Source organism: Atractosteus spatula, chromosome 4 (assembly GCF_055471065.1).
Source record: "Atractosteus spatula isolate fAtrSpa1 chromosome 4, fAtrSpa1.hap1, whole genome shotgun sequence".
Lineage (NCBI taxonomy): Eukaryota > Metazoa > Chordata > Actinopteri > Semionotiformes > Lepisosteidae > Atractosteus > Atractosteus spatula.
The window spans coordinates 32,827,078-32,854,164 of record NC_142709.1 but is presented as its reverse complement, the minus strand read 5'-3'; the positions used below and the strand labels follow the sequence as shown (position 1 = coordinate 32,854,164).

Sequence of the window (27,087 nt, the reverse complement as noted above, 5' to 3'; positions counted from 1 at the left end):
TACGTCAAATAAGCCTCATGTAAGCAGTTGACTACTTTTGTAAAAATTACAACTTGACAACAGCTGAAGCTAAAGCGCAACTGGGTCACGTAGCAAAACAAAGATCCAAAACATACAAGCAAGACTTGACAATGGCTCCAGTGGGACATTTCACCTATGCACACAACCAGGATGTGGCTACAATCGACATCAACAAAGCAACAGTTAACTGCAAACACAAAATAAATGTGTTGTCAATGTGTCTCCATTGGCCATCTCAATCTTCAGAACTCAGTCGTGGGTTCGAACCCCAGAAGGCTATTTACAAATGGACACCAAAGGTACTGAAGGACTTAGAACCTTTCTGCCTGGAGGAAAGGTCAAAAAGCAGACGGAAAAGTGTGTGAACCTCATGAAACTACAGGGGGCATCTTGTCAGTGTAACCCATGCCAGAGGAGAATTTAAATAGGTGTGAATAAACATGGTCCTGTTGTTTTCTGGACTGTGTGACAAATATGACTTCACTCTCTTTAATGCCAACAAAATTACATTAATATTTTAACCCTTTGTGAAACAAGACACTATCTTATACATACATCTTATACATTCATGTGATGCTTTTTATTGTAGTTTCATTAGTGGTATGAATAATGCGGTAGGGCACTGCATATTTGTTAAAATTATATAACCCTATATAAGTATATAGGGTCTTATTTAGCAAATCTATAAGTCTCGTCACTGTATAACAAAGATACTGTTGTTCTATAATTTAAAGGGCATTTTACAACTGAGAAGAGCAAGACACTTTGTGTACCCAGAGAGTTTTGGGAGTGTGGAACAAGTTATCAGCTATGTTGCTTAAAATTAATGCCCTGGATATTGCCTAGATGTTTAAAATAGCCTTCTCTCATTTGTAAACTGTCTTAAGTTCCTATATAATTGCATTAAGTGTTTTCAAAGCAACATCTATTTTCCCTGAACAGGTGTATTTTCAACATCAAGCCAATATAATTAACAACCATATAAATGTGGACAATTTGTTGTTTAAAAAACAAAAATGAACCACAAAGAGTAACAGTTTCAATACTACAAGCATGCAGTTAAATGTCAAACATATAACTGAAAGCATTGAGAAACCACCTTACCACCAAATCTCACTATGAGCTCAAAACGCTACAAATGAGTCACGAGTGAAAACCACAGAACTGCTTTTTCACCACAACACAGAGCAACATCTGCATATACTGAAAGACTTCCTGTGCATATCTGACAGATCTAATTTGAATGAGTTACGAAAGAGGGTTACTTGGAGTTGACTACAGCCACACTCCATTTTGAGATTTATCGTAAAATAGGTAATGAAATCAAACTAGCAAATCAAAATGTGTCAGTTTCTCCCTTGTGAAGATGTCAGGCTGGAGGGAAGAGGATGGGTGTGTACTAGACCGCACGCTGTCCACTGCTTCATCAGACTAAGAGGTTTTATTCCATGTCATCTAGTGTAACATCTGTTGTTCAAGGTTTTTGAGCAGGCAATCAAAAACTATTTAAAATGTTTTGTATAGTCCAAGGTTCGTTTCGTTACATTGTTATAGGGGGCTGTCTGTACAAAAGCCACTGCTTGCATTATGTTAAATTATTTTCAGAAACTTAGTTTATACATCTTGTATACAAGAGTTTATGCTGAAAACATTTATAGCAATGTCAAATCTGTATCCAGACTGGACAGGACGCCTCTGGCAAACTTCCTGAATGTCAGTCCACACCGGACAGCTTGGAACCAACCCGAAAGACCTGAAGCAAACACACAGCCCTACCCCTGCATTTCTACTGGACACAGCCTCCTAGAAACAGGCTGCCCCCACCAATCCACCATTAAGAAGAAGGGCTCCAATTGCACTTATGGCTATCATTGAGTCATGCCTTCTTCCTTCGCTCAAAGACAAACTAATTTCTTTTTAAATCCTCCATTTTCCTTTCAGCTTTTCACACCCCTCCTCTGTGGACACTCTCACGTGTCCCATTCTCACCTGCTGCCTTGTGGTCCCCAGTGCTTTATATTCCTGCCACCTTCCTCGCTTTGCTCACTCCCGAAAAAGGCTCCCCAATCAAAACCTTGCCTACACTTTCAATTTTTCAGTGTGGAATTGAGCTTTACTTGTTCCTTTGCAGCCAATGCACACCAACGCAGCCCGCCCCCCCTTGAACATCACGTCTTATAAAGTCCATCCGTTTATAGTACTAGGTCTTAACACCACCAAATATAAAACACCTGTAGACGACAATCTTACTAAACCGCATCCTTTTCTTTGACCTTGCTAATAGTTTTCCCTTTTGTTAAGTTAATTTTCAAGTGCTTACTGTGCTGCCTAAACACACAGGCCTAGATTCTGTACTCCTGCCTGATCAACCAGCCTGGTGTATTCACATGTTTAGGACTGTGTAGTAAGAAACAGGCAAGAGCTGAGTAAACCCTGCAGGCTGTTTAATTAAGCCCCTAAACATTTTCTGTTCAAAATAATTTTTGAAAAATCTGCTTAATTTGATTCCGTTAGAAAAACGGCTAACGAAGCCTGAGCGATGGGTCGAACGTCCTCCTTTCCTGTTCTGGTCATCCTACTCGCAGGAGACACACAGGACTGCAATTTTCACCCAGACATCTTTCTCCTGCACGGGTTTGGAATCGCTGACACAAAAGATCTATTTCTTGTGTGCGTGAACGCAGTTGCAAACGGACTTGGACTTGGAGCTGTGTCCTCGCTGTGCACCTTGCCTCCGAGAGGTCACCCCCATTCCAGGTGCGTGGCAAATTACTGGCTAACTGCTAGCAAATCAGCGGTGGCGTGAGCGAGTGCCAGTTAAAAACTGGACGCCGTGGTCCAATCGAAAGCAAAGACGTCCTATGGCTCCATTTAGCAAAATGTCCCAGAGTCATCTTTGTTCTGGCTTTATTTATGCAGAAGGTAGAATCGATCCAAAAGAACAACCAGGTACACTTACAGCGGGAAAAAAAATCTTATATACATCTGTAAGAAACTGAAACCTGGGCTGAACAACCCCCTCTTATTTAAAACGTTCATGTTTTTATCTATCATCCATAACCCATACGCTAGAATACATTTCCTGAAAATCATACAGAATGGGAAAACAATGAAGGAAACCAATACAAGAAAGAGGGTGACCTTAACCCAGTCAAAACAACACGGTTTTCAACACGTAACTATGATGACAGTAAAATCACTAAGGGTAAGCATCCCTTAAAAACAGCACACCTAAATGTTTGATGCCACTGTCAGTTTTCTTTAAAGAGGAAACCTCTTCAGCCGTACAATCCAAAAAAATACATTTGTCTGCAGTTTGAGTTCACATTCCACTGGGTGTCACTGTTCATAGATAAAGATTTCTATTTTCTGCCTGTAATTTGAGTATGGTACAGTGTGTGGCATTCAGCTCTTATTTTTACTAGTTTCCGAGAAGGAGAGTGTCAAGCAGATTTGTCGACAGATTCATGGTTATCTTACCTGACTCTGCTCCCACACACACACCAGCCATGCAAGGGAGTATAAACATGTTAAAAAGTCTCAACAGCCAACAAGCACAAACGCATTTCGTCCACCAGTTTCCATTTCAAACAGTGTGGTACAGTAGGTAGTATGGGTCCAGAGGCCCAGGTTGGAATCTGTCTCTGTCCCTGTGGAGTTTCAATGTTATTCTTGTGTTCTTCTGTGGCATTTCACCATGTGAGTCACAGGTTGACTGACTGCTGTGAAAAATATCCCTAGTGCCGCCACCAGCATATCAGGCTGCCACACCCCAAGGCCAATCAAAACAAAAAACCTGGTTCTAGAGGTCTGCCTGACACTCCCATTGATGAAAGCCAAAGCACCACCAGACTGGTGATACCAACGGGCTGCTCTGAGGTTTGTCTTGTGCCTGTGCCAGGTGGGCAAGGCTAAACATTCCTTTGGAAGCACCACCTGGGAGTGCAGAACGCTTCCAATACACACACAGAGCGGAGGAGTGCCAGGTTCTGTTGGGTTTTTTAAAAAATTATGGTAAACAACCAAGCAGCACAAAACTGAAACAAGCGACAGAAGTATTTTCTTCTCCAGAACAAATACCAGTGAAAATCTGATTTCAAAACTCCACTGACATCTTCCTTTCAAGCCATGTTTCATGCCTTGTAAAGAAGGCACGAGAAGCCTGCAGTAATGTCTGCACAAACACCATGTTGATCTGTGAAGGGAGTGTCACAATAACCATAATTACATAACAGACTGATGAATGAAGATGCCAAGATTTTAACACCGTTAAAATAATGGTAATTTTTCAAATCCACTTGATCTCCGCTTGATTGCATACCTGCTTTTATTTCTGTCTGTTAGCATTTTTTCTACAGTGAAATCTGTACCTAGCTGTGGTCTGAACAGTGCCAGTTCAGCTTAAGATGATTAAGCACAGCCCAACCTCCTCTGTGCACAAGGGAAGGTGACAAATTTACTTTGGCTGGTTCATAACAGAACACTAGCAAGACTGGGAACCGAGTAAACCAAAATCAAATTGAAAGCTTATATATCTAAAAGATGACAAGTCATACAAGTGTTGTTCTTATCCTAAATGGCTTATTTTTTCACCCAATGTGAAACCTGCAAGGCAGAAACCTGGGATCAGCTCCAACTCTCGCTGGGTTTCTATTGGTTTAGTGCTGATACACCCATAAGCAGTGATGTTTACAATATGAAGACAGCTTCAGGTTTTTAACTCTTTCAGGGAAGGCATGGAAGAGTGACCACAAGGATCCTCCCTCAAAGCCAGCATGCAGAGGTCAGTGACACACAGTGAATTCACCTCATGGTGTTCCTGATCAGAGGCAAGAGAGTACACAAGTGGTGGGGGGTCTTGAATCCAATCCAGCTTTCTGTCACTCTAAAACAAGAGCCCCATTCATGCCTGAAGCACCAAAACCTTTCATTGCTTGCGCTGTGGTTATCTGGAAATACTCACAGGCTAATAACCAGGTCAGGTCAGTGCTTATGCTACACTGCAGTGCTCCTCTAAACAAATCAATTTAACAAACAAAAGTTCCACTACTGTGTTAAGTCACAGATTGGACAGCCTAAACTAAAACCTGGCTAGCTGAAAGAATCAAGCTTGAACCTTTTCATCTTTTCCTTAACGTGAATCTAAAAGAACATACAAATCCACCAGCCTTTTCACCTTAAATTAATCTTTTAAGCCTGTCACACATCTGAACACTTTTTGTGTCATGTTCTCCACCTGCTCAAAGCCCCCAGCAAATTGTTCCATCAGCAATGGATAAAACAGGACCCCTGAACAAATTCAGTTAGAGCACACTGGATACAGTTATCTTTATTTTGTAAAAAAAAAAGTGCCTTGTAGAAGTATTCAATCCCTTCTAATGCTGTCTCATTTTGTTGAAATACGTATTAAAGTTGCACAATTTCACCCACATGTTCAGTCTGACAATTCATTGTTGATAAGCTTTCATTAACAATATATAATTCTAACAGAAGGGTAGGAATAGCATGCTCATGTGCTGGTATACACTTAATAGAGTGAACATATGGAGCCTATGAGTGGATATACTGATTTAAAGGCGCTCGACCCCGGGAGGAATAGAATCCTAGAATGCTCTAGGTGAGGAATACGGGGTCGACGCTAGACGCAGCCTGTGACGTTTAAAAAGACGATTGGCTCGAAGCTGGACAGGGGGAGGAGCTTGCCCACACTTCCTCATTCTCTCCTGTGTGTGAGGGCGCTGGGCTCATAGTTGCAAGCCGAGAAAAACATAATTGGCGATTCAAAATCATGCGCGTATAAAAATGCAAGTTATAAATTACCCAAAAAATTACAGTGATTACAAAAAAACCTCCATTTATTATGGTAAACTAGCTCAGCATTGTTTATGGGCACAGGTTTGGGCACTAACCGAAACCAATCCAAAGAACAAATATGTAACTTTTCTGAGGCAATTTCTTCATATCAGTATAGCTATAAATATCCTTCCTCTAGTTCCCCCTCCTCGCCTCAGGTTTTTAATCTTCTAAGCACAAGTTTCCTGCGCAGTATTTCTGCCAAAGCTAACGAAAACAGCCCCGTTTACTGCAGTGCCTGTCACCATCGCTGCGACTGCCAAATGACTTAATTTACTGATCTCATGATCGTAATAAACCCTGAACAAAATAAGGAAAAGCGCACCGCAAGCACAGCCGTCAGCCTCGTCTTGCTAGGAATCAGGAGTGACGGAGAAGGATCAGTGCACTTGGTCATCTTTAAAAGACGAGCGTGACGTCGGATGCGCACTTTCAGCGCTTTTTCAAAAACACACTTGAAACACCGAACCGAACAACGTGCGCCCCTCTCTGCTAAGGGGGGGGAAATGTCCGAGTGGTAAATCTGACAATTGTTTCATTCTCATTGCTAATAAAACATGAGCAATGGAAGAAATCGATGCTGGCATGATGCACTGTTCGAGGATCAGGAGGCCAAAGTACCGCCTTTGGCATACAGAAGCGCGTTACTAACAAAACCACCCCCACCGAAGACCTTTTTGCGCTCCTGTAGTAATTACTTTGTGAGAGCGCACCTCTAAGTTAAACACCGAAGTCTTTACACATCTCTTTACAAATAACCCCGACTAACACTCGAGCGAGAGTGAGCTGTGTGACGGAGGCGGGGAACATCAAGCTGACAGGCAGAGCGGATCCCTGGAAGAGGAAGTGCTCTACAGATGCCACATACTGTACTCGCATAAATCATAGAGAACAGTCTGGCCCTCTCGAGTCTTTAACCCCTTCGGCTGGCACGGAGAGCCGCAGCAGCCTTGCACACCTGCCAGGAATTTATCCCATTTTAAAACACGGATATTCTGGTTGGTGACAAATCCAAACACTTCCATTATTATGAAATAAACCTCAGTAGGTATAAAGGTATACATGCAGGTATAAAGTCTTTTTTTTTTCCTCCACACGAAAGTAACCGCACTTGAATGGCTCTTCAGTAATGCAGTAGTATGACGAAGCTTAAACCATGTATGTGGTCTTTTCTTATGCCTCCAGAGTTTTAAGAGTTCTCTCTTACCTAATGCAATGACACAAATGGGGATTCTTGACAGAACAGACTACAGAATGATGCATCTCATCCAGACGGACGACCATCCTCTTCTCACACGACAAGTGTAATGCCTGTCGGCTCACTGCTGAACCCCGTTTTTTCCATTTTATTTTATACTCCCGTTCTTTCAGGAATTATCAGCTTTCCTTGGGTTCCCATCCAACAAAACGCTGGCCATGATCCCTCAAATCAGGGGCTACAGCTCAGACTCGCGCACACGGAGAAGACCCTGAAGCCCGATTTCATAGACTGCTGGAACTCTGAAGGGGAAGGGCACAGCCTGCAGCTCAGGCTCGTCCTGGGAGTACTCAAACCCCTAGAGCTCATCTTCAGCAGACAGAGCCACCACCAAGCCATGCCCTTCCACAGCGGAGAGTCTGTGGGCTCTCAGCTTTCAGTGTTACCTGCTGTGTCCCTGTGCCGGCTTGTCGAAGGCACAGTGGTTTTTAAAGGCGCCGGCCAGGTTCACTTCCATTGATAAAGACCCTTGTACTCGAGCACCCTTCAGATTGGCTCGATCGCTTGGGGCCAGCTTGACTACTGTATTGCCAATGAAATGTTGCTGAACAAATACAACTTTACTGGAATTCCAAAGCATTTTTCCCCCCCATTGCTTGCCTCAATTTAAAACAGTCCCTAATATAATTGTTCTGGTTTAATTCGCCAACTCAGTATACAGGGAAATCCTTTCCCTTCCCAAAAAAAAGACATCTTAAAAAAAGGCAGAGATTTTAGTCATGTTGGATTTCAGATCTCTAAGGTTCACCTGCTAAAATGTCAATTCGGTATAATGTCTGCACTGAAGTGGTACAGAAAACAAAAGGCCTTATGAAACCAACAATCGATGTCGGGTTAAAAGCAAATATGTTAAATATGTAAATAAAGGTGAGAATTTAAAATAAGCACACAAGTGTGATCCTCAACTAGCACAGAAATGCTACAACTAACACAAGACAATGAAGTTGTTATTTTGTGAAGCAAAATAAAAATGTCAACATTTGTATAAAATGCCACAAAAAGAAAGGAAACTAACTGCTGTGTAAGAATTTTTTTATTTTACCACAGCTCAATAACATGAACAAACACTAACAAAAGCCAGAGTGAATGATTCTGGGACTTAGACTGAAATGAACAGTGGTACTGACCTTCCAGTAATCAGACTGTAAACTGTAGTACCTCTGGTATGCAGATAATGCTGTGAGGGAAGAAAGAGAAAAAAAAACATGTCAGTATGATGGAAACTGTAAAACTACAAACAGCGGACATACACAGACCTACAGCACGTGCATATATACTTAGACATGGCCTGCCTCGGCTCTTTAGCATTGCCAATTTGAGGTGGCTGTGCTGCCAATTTAAAAGTTAAGCATGGCAATGGCACATCTGAGATAACATTTAGGCAAGCGTGTGCTCCTAGACAAAGCTCTATGGACCGACTATATATTTTTAAAACAATAAAACTGCTTGGAGAACAGAACATCAGGTTTTTGTGCTCCTACACATAAATGGCAATCTGGAAAATTTTTGGCTTCCGGTTTTTCAATTCCAATTCCCTCTGACCAATTCCACATGTGTAATGATATTCTGGAATTAACCACAACAGGGGATTGATACAGACGCACAAGTATCTACATAAGATAAGAGTTAAATATTCTTGTCTTCGTTTACATATTTCTCAGCTTTTTTTTTATGAGAGCAGTACTGTATTTCCATTTCCCAGAGCTCCTGTCCTTGGGTGGAAAAACAGGACTAAAACCAAGCAAACAAATAGTAGTGGAAGAGAAAGTTGGAAAGACTGAAACATAAAGCTGCAACATTCCTGAACAGCAGCAAACTGATAGGGGTCTCCATGAAGCACGATGCCTGCTCAGCAAAAGAGGGATTTTCAAATTGATCTTGACATTGTTGCTTTCAGGACCAGGTTGTTACTGCAGGACCATAGCTCTTGATGGACACCCACAGTAAATCCCTCCTTCCACCTTAACCCTTCCAACACTGAGCTCGTAGACCGAAACAGGGACTTCTCTTTGCACACAGGATATGTTTTTCAGTGTCAGTGTAACTTCCTAAATTATTCTGCACAGAACTTAGCAATGGGAACCCCACCTGATTTATTTTTTCGTATGCCTCATTTTCAAGGTCTTGTGTTGCTCTTGGGCTTCTTTGAAATTTCCATTTACTTTCATATTCTAGTTACTTTGCGTGTTAAGAGTCCCGGTCTAAAAGCTGGAGTCTGGCAGAGTAGTGTGTGGGAAAACACTATTATAAAGCAACCTTTGCATAACCTTGACGTCACATCTGGAAATGTGCTATGTAAGTAAGGATTATTATTATCTTATTAAAAATTCACGTCCATAAAGGGCATCTAAGCACATTCTTCTTAACACTGCCTGCCAAGAAATGTGTTTGTGTCAAGATTGACTGCAGCAGGAACGGGTTAGATTTAGTTTGTTCCCTGCATGGTCCAGACAGCGAGTACAGGAGCCCTAGTGTTTCGGCCATTTACCAAGCCAGAGGACGACTTACGAAAAACAAAAGGGCAGTTGGCAAAAACCGGCACCAGCAGGCTTTGGTCACACACAAGTGTTGAAACAGCTGCTTTTATCCAGCCCTTAGAAAAGTTGCTCACGGAGATATCTGCACAGATCTTTCATGACACTATGTCTGCGAAGTGTCACCTTGAGTTACAGCATTACAACACGATTCTAAAATCTGCATCCTGCTGGATACACTTCCAATAAACCTACATTTCGTCACAGAATAGCAGTTAACCAGGTACGTTAATTACCAGTTAGCCTTCATAATCAAAATTCCAGATATGATACAAATATCAGTAGGTCCCATAGTTAAGTGTAGTAAACATAAACAGTAATATCTTGAAGTTTAATATTTTACATGTGAACCCAGATGTGGTTTTATACAGACCTAATCGTATTAAGGTGAGCTTGGTTTGCAATAGATGCATTTACTGTCAGTGTACATGTTAAGCAGTTGTCATTCCTCAACTCAATGAAGGAACGCATTCAATGTCTTTAACCAAACACTATCAAGATGACAGGCAATGTTCTTGAGACCATAAAAAACAGAGGCATATGAAACAAAACATAAGTTCAATACAGAAAAAACAACTTAGGTCATATATTGTATGTTTGCAAATAATGACTAACGCAAACATTCCTAATGTACAGTGTTAACTCCTGTATGTTCACATCAAATGTAAAAATGCATATTCTTACAAATCCAATTCTCTCCATTCTTGAACATCAATCGTTTGGTTCAGCAAATGTAGGAAAAATGTTAAAAGTAAGCTAATGTAGAAAATTGACAACAACCTTACTCTACATTGAAGACAATGTTCAAGAAATCACTTGACACAAAGGAAAGCAGTCTACAAATGTACAGTGAAGTAACCGACTACATCATTTCTAATTGAAGACTTTTCCCATCTGCAATAGGATTTTAAGGAGGGGTTCCGGTGGACCAGTAGATGGTATTCTGCCCTCTACGTCAAACACATGATCCAGTAAGAAGACAGGCAACATTGTGCTACAACTCAAAAACCTTGACATGTTGTACTTTGGGGAACATCTAGCCCAGATCCTGACCACACGGTCACTGAAAATTCCATCGCAACATTCAATCAACTGGCACAGCAATTTCTCTCTCCTCCTGGAGTGCTGGAGGGTGCGTAGAAGTGGGTACCCTAAGAAGTGGGTACCCTATTATACACCCAGTGCTATGGTAGGCCTTTGAACAAACGGTACTATATGAAGGATTCCTTGCACTTACTGTGAGCCACTAGGATATTTTATCAGAACCTGTCCCTCTGAAATCTACTGAATTTTCAGATTTGACAAAGAACAGCACATGGCATTTGTTACACTCTGCATTGCATACTGTATGTTGGCAGTTTCCTTTTTATAGCCCTGAGACTCACCGCTAACTTGGACGCTTAAACAAATGCAGAAATTTTACTCGATTAAGGCCAAAAAAATCACTTGTCATCACTCCTTCATAATCGCTACGCATCATGTATCATCCTCCAGAACCATTTGTGCAAATGACATTACGCGCAATTATATGCAGCAGTTCATAACGAGAGAGTTTCATCTGAACAAGAGAGAAGGTGAAAGCTGCCAAGGACTTTCTGCTGATCCAGCTCAGTAAGAGCGGTCTCAGTACTTCTGTGAAATTGTATTTTGCTATATTGTTTTCTCCATGTTGGTTTATCATAGTGTGTAGTTTGTTAGGATATGAGCTATCCTTGCAGTCCTACAATAAAGCAAGAACTGCCACAGTACTACATCCACACAGTACAAATACTATTCTTAAAATTCTCTATCTTTAAGTGAAAATAACAGAAAACATAATGGTTGAGATAATGTAGAGAAAAGTGTCCTAGAAGACCTTCGCTTTTATCTCCTACTGTGGGTTTTTTTACTCAAGACCATTCTGGGCTGCGTTCATACTCCACGATTCTGGGACAGCACTATGCACCCAGCCAAATCTGATCTGTGTGAAACACTGCAGTTTAAAAAGCAAAATCGTTTCATTTTTAAAGGGAGTGGTTGGGATAATGGCATTAACGCGGCAGTTTCCTTCCAATCCCCAAAGAACTGCAGGCTAGGTCAGTCGCTCGCTCTCCGTTTTGAGTGCCTGACTGTCCTGAGAGGGACTAGTGTCCTGTCCTGGCTGGAGCCCCGCTTTGAGCAGTGCACTCTCAGGACAGGCCTTGAGGTACCATCATCCTGTCCAGGAGTGAGGCAGCTTTCAGAAAACGGATAACTGTTTTAATCGTGTGCTCGTCCACCTGGTCATTTAGATCATTACCAAAAACAATTTCACAGAAAAAATAAATTTGGGAAAAGGAACGGAAGTGAACCACATGCAAGAGTCAGGACAACATGTGATCGCGGAGCTCGCAATGTTCTCTTCTGAGCTCGACATGCTCCTTACTATTACTTGTAGAAGTATTCTTCCCAATCAGTTTTTCCAATTTTGACAGGAAGTGATTTGTTGCATTTGGAACCCTAAGCCTTTCCCACTTAAAACACTACACAAGCATGGTGTGGTTTTTCCGACTCAATCGCTCAACATCTCAATTCAGGCAAGCTCATTCTTCAGTGCTGCTAAGTACACCGATGGCCTCTGGTTTTTAACAGGTCCCTTTTTCAAATCAGCTGTCAAAGACCCAAAAATGACAGTTCTCGTGTACCACACAATAACAAAAACCCGCTGGAACGACAATTCTGAGAACCACTCAGAGTAACTGCAATCATGAAGCAAGGCAGACCAAAGGGTTTTATAGACAAACGAGTGTGCGCCCTAAATGTCAACTTATGCAAACTATTTCAGCAAAAAAAAATCTAAACTCTCGAAAAATGCATTCAGGTCCCAGAGGGGGAGGCTTAAAACAAATGTTCAGGGAATTTAGCTTGGCTGCAGCCTTGGCAACAATAATGAGCTCTTTGTGAGTCTCTGCCCCCCCACTCCACATTCTGCCTCACACACCCCCCCATGGTCACATCCTTCAGCAAGTTAAAGGAGAGGTAATGACCCTTCATCATCATCATCATCTTCATCATACATCCTGCTTATTAACCCAATAATCTCCATCCATAGAAATAAGCTGGAAAGTTAACTGGGCTTTTCTCAAAGTAAAAACTCTGAATGAGAAGCTAATACCTTCAGAAAGGCTTTTTCAACCACAATTTAAAAAATATTCCTTATCAAGAGCTCCAACAGGTCGGTGCTGTACAACCTGCTGCTAAGCTCTAAATTGCCGAGAGGCGAACAAATTACAGGTCAAACCGTGGTGATCGCAGCTCAGCTCAGTGTGCCTCCGGGCCTCCTGAGCGGGCTGAGGGAAGTCGCAGCCGGGCGGTGATTTAGTGGGAAGAGGCACAGGAAGGCGAAGAGGCTTGCCGGCAGACACCCCCTTACACATGCGAGGGGTCTGCAGAGGCACATGTGCAGCAGCCTGGCCACCCCACCATTCAGAAAACACTGCCGCACGCAGTCCGGGTCTCACAGCTTCACAGCCACTTGAAGCACGGCCTTCACAATCAATGGCCTTCCTCAACGCGTGCAAATTATTCACAGACATAATCCTGCAGGGCGACGATGCCCCCCACCTTAATCACACCCGTGTTCAAAAACATTTTTAAAGGGGAAAAAATTAATAATCAAGGTTAACTTTCCAAATATGGGAACGGCGACCTGTATATTGCTAATAACAAGCCCATTTCTAACTGACGGCTCAGAAAGGAGCAGTATTCAAGCCTGGGCAAACAGGCAGATGATATTCAGTGTAGACAAGTGCAGATGATGGCATACAGGCAGCAGAAAAACTGTAAAAGTAAGATGGGAAACGCAAAACATGGAGAAGCTACTATACCAGGTTGCATAAAACATTTAGTCCAGGCTGGTACACTGACGGGCTGAAAGAATCTTTCTAGTCTTGAACAAAACAGACTAGAAGGTACTTGATTCGGGTATTTAAAATCTGAGTACCCAGTAGGCTTTTTGAAAATCAACAGTGAAAAAGAAATTGAAGAAGATAAGTGGACACTTAAGGAAAGTGCATTTAAAACTGAGAAAAGGAGGCATGTCTTTACCCAAAGGGATGTGGGAGTGTGGAACAAGCTGCGCGGCCACATTATTGAAGCAGATACCCTGAAATAGCTGGATGAGATCCTGGGATCAGTTACCGACTGACTATGCAAGGGGCTAGGTATGTCAAATAATCATCTCATTTGTAATATTTTTGTTAATATTTTCAAACCAACCATTCTCCTCTTGCCTTCTTAAAAAGGCGGTCCAATTCATCCTGGCAATCGCCCACAAAGCCCGACCACAGTATTACACCCCCACAGCAGTGACCGCTGGCTTTCAGAAAACTCGTCAATTTTGTCAAGCGCTAAGGAACAGGTCTTGTTTTTTTCACTCCCATTGCATTTAATGCTAAATTTAAATATTCATAAATAGTGACTGCTTGGCAATAAGGGTTAAGAGATAATGACCATAATGCAGAAAAAAGCAAAACAAGCACAATACAAGGATATTGGTTCTATCCAACCAATCTGATGGGATTAAATCCCTAAACATTAAAAAACCCTTTTCAAACTGTTTCATCTCATTCTTGCACCTCTGCTGGGCAAATGGAGAAGTACACCAGATTAGCTCCTATCAAGAGTGAGCATATCAGGGCCAATGAGTGCTCATCTGAACACCTGTCAGAAACACACAAACTCTGTTCACAGACTTCTGCCTTGGTCACGCCATAACCATCTCTGCCTGCGTCACTAGACCAAGATTCCCCAAATGGTGGCGCACTCCTGGCTGTCTGAGAGGATGACCTAGGTGGGATTAATCAGCCAGAGCCCTGTCAGTTCTCAGCCATACAGTGACCCCTGCTGCCTCCTGGGCACTACCCGTTCAGTCAGTGAGGAGCGCGCCTCTCCTCCAAACAGCTCTGGACCTCCGGTAGGGGGGCGGTGTTGCCTGTGACATGCAAGGAGACGGTTGGCTCAAACATTGGGCGGGTGTCAGAGGAGTTGTCTATACTTCCTCGTTCTCCCCTCACCCATGTGTGAGGTCGTAGGGTTTGCAGACGTGCTGTGATATGAGGCTAGATGTGAAAAACCCAGAGCCAGCAATTCTAATCAGGTTAGTAAAACCCAAACAACTGGGGAAAAATTGAGCAAACTGCCAATACTAACAATTTAACATTAAAAAGGTCTATAGCAAATATTTAATATAACAACTGCACAGGGAAATTAATGTTTTAATTACTGATGCATTAATATAGTAAAGAGCACATAAGGGAGAAGCAATTAATAGTCCTTTTAATATGTGGTTACAAATTAGTAGAAAGTGGAAGAGAAGAATAAAAATGTACTCATTGATTCTGTTAATGTTACAATTATCCTAATCTCCAGCACAGCCAAATGAATAAAGTAAAACATAGTAAAGTTTTCCATTTGAAGTTTAAAAAAATGAAAAAATGTGGTAAGGAATATTTATGAGCTCATTCTTGCAGCATTTTCTACTTATTTGTACTTAATTTCAGTTTGCCAAGCGCTTTCAGCAACACTATTCAGATTGTGAAGTCTTAATAAGAAGTCCAGGGTGAAACTTACCTTTTGGATAATCCTCTAGTAAGAGGTTGAAGTGACCTAGCTGGCAAAACAACTCTGGCTCAACTTTTCCTTCAGCTTTCAAGATTAAAGAATCGTAGCAGCGAACAGCCTAGAGGAGAAAAAGAAAAAAAAACATGAACAAGCCATCACCTTCCACACAGGTCCTCCCCATCTGCCTGGGCATAGACTTGGCCACCACTGTCAGCAACTAGCTACAAAATACACACTGCTGAATTAACAGAAATAGCTCGTCTCACAAGAACACAATACCACACTTGGTAAAGGTTTCAAAATAAATTACAAAATTAACAGCCACATTCAGAAAAGGCTCAGGCAAACATTTCTCAAGTCTGACATCACCCCCAACTTCATCTCTATCTCCTTTCAGTCACAATTATAACCCTTAATTATCGGAAGCCCAAGGTTTGAGAGACAATCCAGGATTTTCTCACTGAAGCAACAGCATCCTATTCGTGTGCCGTATTGAAAAGGCTGAATGCACAGTATGACACATCCTTGGTATTAAACTACAGTGGTCTTTCTTTACCCTACGTACTGTGGACAAAACTAAGAAATTAGAGGCAGCAAAAGAAGAATGTTTTCTTCCAATAGAACAGTCAATACCTGGTTGTTTCACTGGGCAAGGAGAGTCTTACAACAGAAACAAGTGTCCATGACCAAAAAAAATCCCCATTTTCTCTACTGGGCTCTTAATTATGGCTACCCTACTTGAATATATACCAAGAGGAATTGAAACGAAACAGAGGCTATCGACTCCATTACTCATCTGTTGCATTGTTTAATGCCTCTCAGAATGTAACCCATATCCGAATGAGTTCCAGTATATAGATCCATCCATTTTCTAACTTTATCCATTACAGGCTCCTATCCTGCTAGCAACAGGCTCAAGGCAGAGTACACCCTGAATGGGACGCCAATCCATCGCAGGGCACACAGACGTTCACACCAGGGCCAATTTTATAGAGACCATTTAACCAACCAACAAGCCTTTGGACTGAGGGAGAAATCCCACACAAACATGGGAAGAACAAGCAAACTCTACACAGATGGCACCCCAGGAATTGAACAGAAGACCCCAGTGCACTAACCACACTGCCACCCTCCAGTATAGTGATATCATCTGATATTCGCTACAAACAACTTTTTTTCATGAGTCTGCTATGAATCACGTCAGGTTAAAGGAAAAAGGTAAAGAATTATTCAATCAAGCAACAATTTGTCACCCATTACACAGCTGGGTATTTTTAGTGGAGCAATCCGTGCAAAGCAGAATACAATCAGATCCCATGCAAGAGCTGATCTCACAAAAAATCATTATGAATCCAGTTGCACTTATAGAACAGAAAAATTGGACAAAAGGGTATGGGACTGAGAGAGTCTGGGTACTGTACTTTGACTTGGCATCACTCCTTTTGAATGCCTGTGACACTGAGTGCAAGTGGCAGTGTTTTGTGACTTGGTGCTTCACTTCACACAGGTTTAAGGAAGCATTTCTATGCGTTTTAACCGAACGACAACTCAAGCCGCCCTGGCCCACATGAGCTATTTTAAAGTCTCAAACTGTAATTACAGTTTTTCTCTGGACTGGCAGTGACTGTGGAGCACAGGAGGTCAAATTCCACTCATGCTTCAGGTGTTGTCTGCTCTTATTTGTCACTCAGCCAGTAAAACTGAAATTAAAGGTGGAAGGGAAGAAAATCAGTTTCAACAAAAAAACATTCAGTATCCTATGTTGAGGCATTTCCCCAACTACATATTTGCTCTTGTGTGAACCAGATAAAATCAAAAATATGATGGATAAATTGATTAATTTCATGTCTCGCTCTCTTGATAGTAGCTTGGTTCAAAGTTAAATTGAGAACTGACCTCAGCAGTTCTATCCAGGACACAAAGATTAGTTTGTTAGATTCAGCTAATATAAAACCTCAAAACTAAACATCCCACACAGCAGGTCTACACTCACTGTTAATGAAACAAATGGGATAAACAAAACAGGCAGACCATTTCCACAGGCACACTTAATCTGCTAGAAGACTGGCCACTATTTAGCTGGATTGGCAAAAGAGTGATTTATATGCATCATATTATTGTTTGCATCTCAGTCTGTCTGCTTTAACTGCAGGGTTGCTATAGACTGGTCAACCATATCTATTCAGGTAAGTACAGACTAGCACGGAATGCAATTAATGGCATCAGTTAATACATTCATTTCAATCTCTCCAGGACTAAGAACATTATATGCAGCATGTTGTACAAAGCAAATTGAAAGAGGACTGTAGCTCGCAGTGTAAACATTTCCCCCAAGAGTTATTATCAATTATCAATCACTAACAGAAAAACTAGACCTAGGCAATGCAAGCTGATTTTAAACTGGCTCTGATGTGAGTGAGAGTGTGTACAGGTGTCTAGTCCAGAGTGTACCCCGCCTTGAGCCCTCTGCTGGCCAGGACCGGCTCCGGCTTCCCCGCGACGCTGTACTGGATACAGCGGTTAGAAAATGAATGGATGGGTGGATGGACTGCAGTATGTTTGCACACAATTAAAGCAGCGGTTCTATTACGTTTAAACAGCCTGTTGCCCATGCAGCTCCACGGGCATCCACAGTCTCCCTTGAAATCCGCTGACAGGCTAAATCCCTGAAGCTCTCTACGGCTATGCACCCGTTACCGTAAATGACCTAATAATGGGGCAATAAACCTGTCAAAACCATAATAAAGCAAAATGCAAACACCGAGAGCGAATATCATCGCACCACTGGAGACACGCGGTAATTAAGTGCAAACTGTACCCTGGCACATGCTGCAGAGCATAAAACGTGTGATATAAAACAGAAGCGCTTCTAATAAAAAAGACCAGCCGACAAAATTAGCAGTTCACCTAAGGCCTGCGCTGAAAAAGTAAGAGTGTCAACTCAGCTCATGCTGTAAAATATTCCACTCATCGGGAAAGCGCAAAGGCAGCGGGACTCGATACACACACCTGGTCTCCGAGTTTGCAGAAGAAACAAGCTCTTCCGACCTTCCGCTTCGAAAATCCGATACCGTCTTAACAGCGACTTTATAGTCTGAGCATATCCAAAATTAACGGTGTACCACGATTGTTTCTCCCGGGTAACGGCAAAGCCAGCCGGCTGCTGCAGGTTTTTCCCGCAAACTGCCTATGTCATGAGCAGACGAAGGATTTTCTTGGCAGAAAAAAATATCTCCATGTTACTATGCAAGTTGAAACCATCTGTCCCCTGCATTATCCATCATTTCCACTGCTAGTATAAGCACGTTTGGTCACGCATTGCAAATCTTTGACACCCCTTGTGAAAAAGGTCAATAATTCTAAATCTCAGTTTGAATTTTAAACGCCATTCTAAGTGTTCCAACTATCTCAATGCCATTCATTTTTTAATTAAAATTATCTCTACCTCCATCACTGGTCAAAGCGCAATTCTTTCTGTAGAAGGACAAAACCTCGAAAGCTTTTAAAAAAGCACACAATTCGAATTAAAGTACTAATTTACAGTCACACGCTTCTTCCTTATCTTTGCAGCAACATTCCTACGTGCTACGTTACGGTACAGCCAGCGATAGCAGCATCTTTCCGTGTAAAGAGAAAAAATAAAAATTTCAAACTACTTCGATGGACTCTCACCTTGCGCCCGTTGCCTGCCGGACAGGCTCCGGCTCCACCGCCACCCTGACGTGGATGAAGCGGTTAGAAAATGGATGGCTGGAAATCCAAGCCAAACACTGGCTTTTTTGGAGTTTTTAGGAAACCTTGGACTTTAGGGTCGTTTAATACACAAACCAACAATAGCTGTTTAGGATCAGAATTTTGTGCATACTTTTAATCAAAAATAGCCTGCTCCTACCCCTTATTTACTGGGATATCCTTCTAAGGCACTAAAGTTTCAGTTTGTCTTGATTCTACAGCAACTAGCAAGTGTTTGTCATGCAAAAACTCCTCTGCATCCGTATATACCCCCAGCCCTCTTTGATCTGCACTGGATCGCTGTGAAATATAGGGAGGACTGTAAGGATCTCCTGCTTTTAAGCCAAATAATCTAGCTCTAGGTTTCCTTAATGTCTTATTGCATTAGTACGTTCGGACGAAGACTGCTGCATTGGAATCTACACAGAGAACAACAAGAAAATGTCTGAACACAGAACAATGTTCTTTATTGACATGCTAAAGGAAGCAAAACGTTTTTTTAGCTTTATAATTAAGACTAGAAAGGGAACCCCAACTATTCATATTCTAACTGCTTTAATTAACCACTTGAGTGCTGTGGAGGAGCCAGAGCCTATCCCAGCAAGCAACGGGAGCAAGGCAGGATACACCCCGGATGACACGCTAGTCCACCGCAGGGCACCCACAGACGCAAATAAAAACTTTCCTTGGGGCCAATTGACATACCAGTATAACTTAACTGTGGGAGGAAACCTCACACAAACAGCACCTCGGGTCTGAAACTGAACCCAGGGCCCCAGAACTCTGACCACTGTGCCACCATGCTGCCCCCAAAGGGAACAGGATTCAAGTATTCAGTCTCCTTTCAAGACTGACAAAGTTAACACCATGAATTTCCTCAGAAACAATCTTACAGCACAGACGGAATAAATAGGGAATAGAAAAGGAAAGCACCATTTAGAACTAAGACCTGGAGGCATATCTTTACGTGGAGTCGGGGAAGTCTGGAGCAACCACCTGTCAACAACCCGTGTTCTTTCAGGAAATGGCTGGATAAGGTCCTGAGCCTACAGAAACCACATAACTTGGGCTGGCCAAATAGTCTCCTCTTGTTTGCACCTTTTCATTTTATTGCAGAATATTTATCTAAAACTTTGGATAATCTAAAATCTGCCACGCCAAGCCTTCTCACTCTTTGAGGGAGTAGCTCTACACAATGAGTGAGAGGCCTGCTCATGTGTGGCTCCACAACTGTAGAACCCTATATGCTCTAATCTGTTAGTGTCTGCCCAATTCTGGGCCCAAGGTACCCCCAGGGTACATTGTTAGTATAGCAGAGCTAGTTTGAGCACGGTGATGTCATCGCCCTCCCTACACGTAGGAGAGACCTCAGCCGCCTGGGCTGAGGCAGGTCTCCTTTAGCTCATGCGGCTGGTTCCCTGTTGGGTTACGCTGGAGACCCGGGTTCGCACCCCAGGTGTTGCGGGACGAACCAGCGGAGGGCACGAGGCCGCGCGGAACTGCCACAGTCACATCAGCTTGGCTCGTCGGGCTCCTAACTTGAACCGGCAGCTTGCATTTCTGAAAGTGTTTCAGCTCTTAAACGATAGACCGAGGTGAGAAATCAGCATGAAACCCCTGCCAGATGCTGGGTTTCTATTCTCCTCTGATGTATTGTCTCAAGTAACTTGGTTGCCAGCAAATTTAACCAACAGGCTCACGCGGCACCAAAATCCCTTATCTGGGGAATGTTTGACAATGTCATTCCCCCCTTGTGTCTTCGCATCATTTATTGAGAAGAGCTGTTTATAAACACCTAGGGGAACAACAATTTTTTAAACCACGTTGCAACAGAACTCACAAAACTCCTTTGTGTGTCACTTTCATGACATACAACAAGGAAAGCTCTGAGTGCAGGAAACTATTGATTGGTTCGCCTACGGTTTCGATCAGATTAAATGATTAAAAGCTCAGTCAGAATCAAGACAAGACCATACAGGATTCAAGGGTGCTATACTTCAGAACCAGGTTGGGAAAATGCTGCTTTTCATTATTGTTTTTACATATAATTTTTAAGATTTTTTTTCCTACATCAATTTATTGAATTTTCTTCCGTTACATTTTGTAAATGGACTATTGTATAACACAGTTTTTACAAAATGCACTTCTAAACACAGCCTGCTACCAGCACAGCATTAACAGCAACGTAAATGTGAGACGCCTTTTGCCATTGAAGTGTGCAACGACACTATTTTAGAGGTCACCTGTAAGCCATGTCTTAGCACTTCATTATTGAAACATAAGTGCTAGTACACAGAAGTCCATTTTAAACTCCATAACTAGAGGCACAAAGGTTTGTGGGAGTGTGGAACACTGTAGAAGCCGATACCTTGGCTTCTTTCAAGATACAGTTTGGATCAATTAACTGCCAACAACCAGATGGGTCGGGAAGGCCATATAGCTTTTTGTTTGTAACTTTTCATCTATTCATGAATGCCCAATAGACGCATAACATGCCATATTAGTGAAGTGTCAAGTATACATATTGGGATTTATTATTGACAAGGCGGAAAGTGCCTAGCTGGCCTACAGGGGTTGTCTACCACATAAGTGCTAAGAGCTTATTCCACTCAAAGAACTAACACTAGTCTTACAGTTCGCTCCTATATCAATTTAGCAACCGCGTGAAGGAGAGTACTCTGCTGTTAAAAAAACAATTTCACCAGAATCTATCAAAACTTTCATGACAAGTAGATCCACACAAGAGTCCAAAATGATTTTTTTACTGCAAAACATAAATGAATAGCACAGCTTAATATCCCAGCAATGCATCACCGAAGAGTATCAAAAATAGCCTGAAATGTGAAAGCTTTCACATTACAGCTGAAATGTGTGTTTTCTAAAGTGCGAAAAATAGAGGGTGCAACAAACTGCAGTCTTATATATGTTGTGATGGGGGGGGCTTTCACGGTTTACAGATTGAACAAAAAGAAAAAACTTAGGATAATAAGACAGATTCCACAATCTAAGTTCACGGCCACTTGTCGTCTTTACAATCTTCGGTGTCATCAGGGCTTTTTTTTTTGCAATGGGAGTGTTTCAGGTGTCACGTCTTCCGCAATCGCCTTAATTCATTTTCCACCTCTACAGCAGCACTAGAGGGGACAACTTCGAACACATTCTGTGGTGGGAGACATGTAGGCACATTTTTACCTTTCCATTACAATAATGCTCCAAGAGGCTATGGTACATTTCACACTTGCTAATGAGCCATATAATTCTGCGAAGAAGCAGATATGGCAGTTAAACTCACAACAGCTGCTGTAAACCCATACAAGCCTCAGGAGACTTCAGAACCGGGGGGCTCAAGACAATCAGTACATGTTTTGAGGGTTGTTTTTCTTGTATTTCAGTCCAGTTATGAAAAACAAACAGCAGAAAAGCTCAGCAATCTGGTGATAAGTAACTAAAACAGAGGAAAGATTCTATTTTTAGGTGACAAAAACTTTTGTTGCCTCTGAGAAGTAATGGCATTCTCATGCTACAATACTGTACTCTTTTTTTGTATACAATTTCTGCCCATTTTGACTAGGGTTAACAGCATTTAAACTGTACTTACTAGTGGACAGATAGCAAATATTAAACTCAAATTTTAACTACCATTTTTGGCATTGAAAAGTATTACACAGAGTCTGTACTTATTACGGGTCAGTCAAGAGCTCTGGCTGAGAATAAATGTCAAAGAACCAAAATTCTAAATCCTGGAACTCCGAATTAAGTTCTGTGCAGGAAAACAAAAGACTTATTAAATAAAATGCATGTTTAAAGAAACACGGATAAGATCTCCACCAATTTTGGCGTGACAAAGGTAGTGAAAGGGAAAAGAACTATTTAAAAAAAAACAATGGAGAGCAACAGCTACTGCTGGAAGAAAGTTTAATTTTATCGATTAGACTGTTAAGCTGTTTAGAAAATTAGGAAAATCAGATCCATTTGTTGTGAAAGTCGTTGGTTTCTGTGCAACTCAGCACAGCGTCTCTCAGGAGGACACTCCGTGTACTCCTATACATTCTGATGTCAAAAGTACCAAAATCCTTCCTTCTTAGGTGGGTTTCATAGAAAAAAGCAACCTGATTCAATTAAGTAGCAAACCTGAACTTAGTTCAGTTTTAGGAGGAAATCTGGGATGCTGGCAATCAGATTTACAAGGATTTTGTTCCATCTGCAGAATTTACAGCAATAGGGGCACATTCTGTTCTATAATCAGAACAAAAGGAAAAAACAGTACATATTGCGCTGTAAAATATCAAGCACCAACTACATCAAGATATTTTAAAAATCAAATGCTATTGGTTCCCATTGGTCATGTTCTTGGTGCTTCTCAGTAGTACAAAATATAGGGACGCCCATGGAAGAGAGATATTTCTGTGCTGTTCTATTGTACCGTCCATTAAGCACACAACAGCAACAGAAATGTGCCCCGGCAATACCTGCAGCTGGAGCAGCTTCCACAGTCTCAGAAGTGCTCCCTCCACACATTCAAACCGAGTTCACTTGAGGGGGTCAGCAGGGGAACCTACAAGTCGTAGCAGCCTTGTTTGCCCTGCCTGAAGAAGCCATTTTACAAACAGCACAAGGAATGGCAGGAGAAACCCAGTGACTTCAGCTGAAATCTTTGGTCTTCTTAGGATCCGTTGGAATCTCAGGTTATTATGTGTCACTGGGGTCCTTCATTCAAACCTCACCCCTTACTGGGTCTGAAGCAAACTGGAGATCCACTGATGCCTAGAAGCTTCATGGATGCATTTTGATCTGATATAGGATGGAAGCGATTGTTCTCTGATGCTCCTGAAAAGCCCTTCTGGGCCTGGAAAGTACAGAGGATCCAGAAGGGTGCAATACGTGCAGATATGGCAGTTAATCTCACATCAGCAGCTGTGAACTCATACAGGCCTCAAGAGACCTCAGAACTGGGGGACTCGAGACAATCTGTCCACGTTTTGACGGTTGTTTTTCTATTTTTTTCCCCCCCATAACTGGACTGAAACGCTTCAGAAAGAACATGTATCTGGTGCTTAGTATCTTTGCCACCTTTTCAGCTACATTTTTTAGATATAAACGAGGCATTCAATTCGGTCAAGGTGCTGATAATGCTCTTTCCTCACACACACTGAGGCATCAACGGAGCTGCTCTTTTGGTCCAGCGGAGCTGTCTGCTGTCTTGGGGGTGGCACTGTGCTTCATCGGAGCCCAGGATTGAATCCAAGCAGGGACAGAGGAGAGCTTGTCGCACATCCGCAACACAAACAGTTCAAAGCAGGTCATTAAACTCCACTGCACAGTGATGCCAGTGATTTCAGCTGCCTTGCAGCAGCTCACTGTGATACAGCCCCCAACAAAAGAGAACCTATGGAATTAAATGGCTCACAACGTTCATGTGAAGACTACTATGTGACAATGAGAAGCAGAGCTGGGCTGCACAACATGTTGCTCAAATTCAGCCCAGTGAAACTACCGGCAATGTGAAACACTAGGAGCAACAAGGATATGACTGAAGACTCCTTCAACTCGGATAAGAGCTACACTTTTGAGATGGCTGGAGCAGATGGTCACTGGATGACTTGCTCATCATCTAACTCAAAAACACAACTGACCAGCTTTACACTGACAAAGTGGTGTTTCATTGGCCACTATGATACTCAACAGAATAATAATCAGTGATGGCTGATGCCACCTAGAAAAAAAAAACCTCTCTTTTCAGGTACGTAGCTCTTCAAGTTTGACACATCCTAATAACATCTCATGGGGTGTACATCTGAGCCTCATAGTACCATGTGTAGCCACCTGACTGCCATACAGCTGTCTCTCATAAAAGCACACAAACAATGGTGTATTTCTGGCATTTCAGCAGCATCTGAAGGTGATTACAGAGGCCTGACCCCAATACATCCGTTTTGTGATGACGGTTACATCTGGACTTCCTGAACCTGACCCATCGTTAACAATCGTTAACACTGACATGTGCAAAGGGAGTTTGTGAAATCTTAAGCAGTTTGCAACAGTTTTTTTTAGACATTCCAGACTGAAGGACACCTGACACTATATTACATTCAACATTAAATAAACATGATTTGATCAAGGATGGGACAGAAACCTTCTTCATTTACGTTGCTCAATGTGTCAGCTAAGTACATTTGTGATGTCGGATAGAACAGTGTTACAGGATATGAGAAAAACGTTTGGTTGTGGTAGGAACACAACCTTGTGTAGTAGAGACACAGCTTAATGTCTTTATGCTTGCTCAGCCACAGGGCTGTTTTTGCAGCCGTTGAGAAATTTAGGATCTTGTTTGTTGAATAAGGTAAGCATACAAATACCCTAGATTCAGATTGTTCTAATCTGTATAGTATTTACATTAGGCAATGGGTATATCTAACCCAGGGAGCTGTGTTGGGAAGAAGAGCTTTGCTGGACATCTTCAAATAAACCTTTGCTTACAATAGTAAACAAAATGACATGTGAAACCACCAGCGCACTCAGCTCATTGCAAGATTATTCCGGTTGCCTACACTTTAACTACTGACTATAATAAAGAAAGAAATTATAAAATTATAATTTATTAAAATAAATAAAAACCAACGGAACGTTCAGGGTCATCACGTTTAGGATGAAGCTTCCTTCAGGATTTTTGTTAGATGGAAGAAAATCAGAATGGAGGCAAGGCGTTAGCAGGAAGCTTGTCAGTTACCCTTCCATTTGTCACTGGCAGATGAAATGTTAAATAAGTTCTAAAACTATTAGTATGACTGCAGTTACACTATTCCTCTACACATCAAGAGATTCATAACAAAAACAGCATTCAAAAGCTGTACCTCCTCCTGGAGCACAGTAGGTCTTGAAAGTCTGAACCAAGAACGAACTGAGCAAATTGGGCTTTATTTTTAACTTTTTTTTCTTAGAAGTCAACAAATTGTTTCTCCTTCACAATGACATTGGAGAACATGGGAAAGCTGCCAAAGCAACACAGCATGTCAATGGCGCGTTTGGCGAAGTGCAGTCAGAAATGAAAATGGCTACTTCCTGTTGCAGGAGGTCAGGCTGTGGAGCGGAGCGTTTATGAGTTCACACTCTGACCGCGAGCGTGCGAGAGGTGAACCCCTTCTGCAACTCGCAGCTAGTCTGTCGACACGCAGCGTCTGCAATCTTCCGATCAGCAGAAGCTCTACCCAGTGGGCAGCTTTAGGAAAATGCCCAGAAAGCACTTAGAAGATTTAAATTATACAGACAAATGTACCTGAAAAATTAGGGTTTTACTTCAGAAAGGAAAAGCCATGTATTTAAGTAAAACAAAAGGCCTTTTTCCCCCTTATTGGTTTAAGTTTGATTTTTAAAAAAGAAAAAGAGGTTTGAGTGGGTGAGCTGCAGTGGAACAAGGTTTTACGTAAGAAGTTTCAGCTGTGGAGACAGCTGACAGAAGACGGCAAAAACAAATCAAATTCTGACTTTTCAGCATGGGATTTACCTCTGCTTGTTCCATAATGCAACGTGAAATGTTATGACACGAAAAGAAGAAAAATGGCATTTGTGCACACTTTTAATGTTTTAACACAGTTTTGCATTTCTGCTGTAGCAAAGGACTTCAACAATTGAGCTCCTATGCAGTTCATCTTGTTTCAGACTCGGCATTCAGATTCCACCTTAAATTCATTACAAGCACTGCAACAGGACTGCCAGGACTCCTGAAAAGCTAAGCACATTTCAGCAAATGTGTCAACAATGAAGCAGTGTTCAGAAACTAAACCACAAACAAGTGTCTTGCAAAAAGTAATCACCTCCCTGCAAAGTTTCCATATGTTGCAGTCTGAGCCTCAAATTGTGACACTTTTAAATTGGATTTTATATTTGAAATAGCTTCATCAGTTTGAAGTAGACTATATATATATAAATGTATGGAACTTTTAATTAAGTTATATTAAAACATTCTCAACTGCATAAAGATTCCATCCCTTTGCAGCTGCAAGCATTACATTTTTCAGGGGCAGAAAATACGCCTGAAAGGTCACAATTATTGTAATGAATTCCGTGTAAGATCGAAGTGGTTTAACTAGACTTCAGAATAAATACATCGGT

The 27,087-nt window shown here is 41.9% G+C and overlaps 1 protein-coding gene across 4 annotated transcripts in view; it reads right to left on the bottom strand.

Annotated features, from left to right (window-relative positions):
* Positions 1 to 27,087, bottom strand: part of kdm6a (lysine (K)-specific demethylase 6A) — a 107,830-nt gene that overhangs the window by 54,062 nt on the left and 26,681 nt on the right. For all 4 annotated transcript variants that reach the window (XM_088912873.1, XM_088912875.1, XM_088912874.1 and 1 more), the window contains exons 3-4: positions 15,256 to 15,364; positions 8,260 to 8,309 (exon numbers count right to left, since the gene is read on the bottom strand). In XM_088912873.1, the coding sequence (XP_088768999.1) occupies positions 8,260 to 8,309; positions 15,256 to 15,364 (159 nt within the window). The remainder of the gene's footprint in view (positions 1 to 8,259; positions 8,310 to 15,255; positions 15,365 to 27,087) is intronic.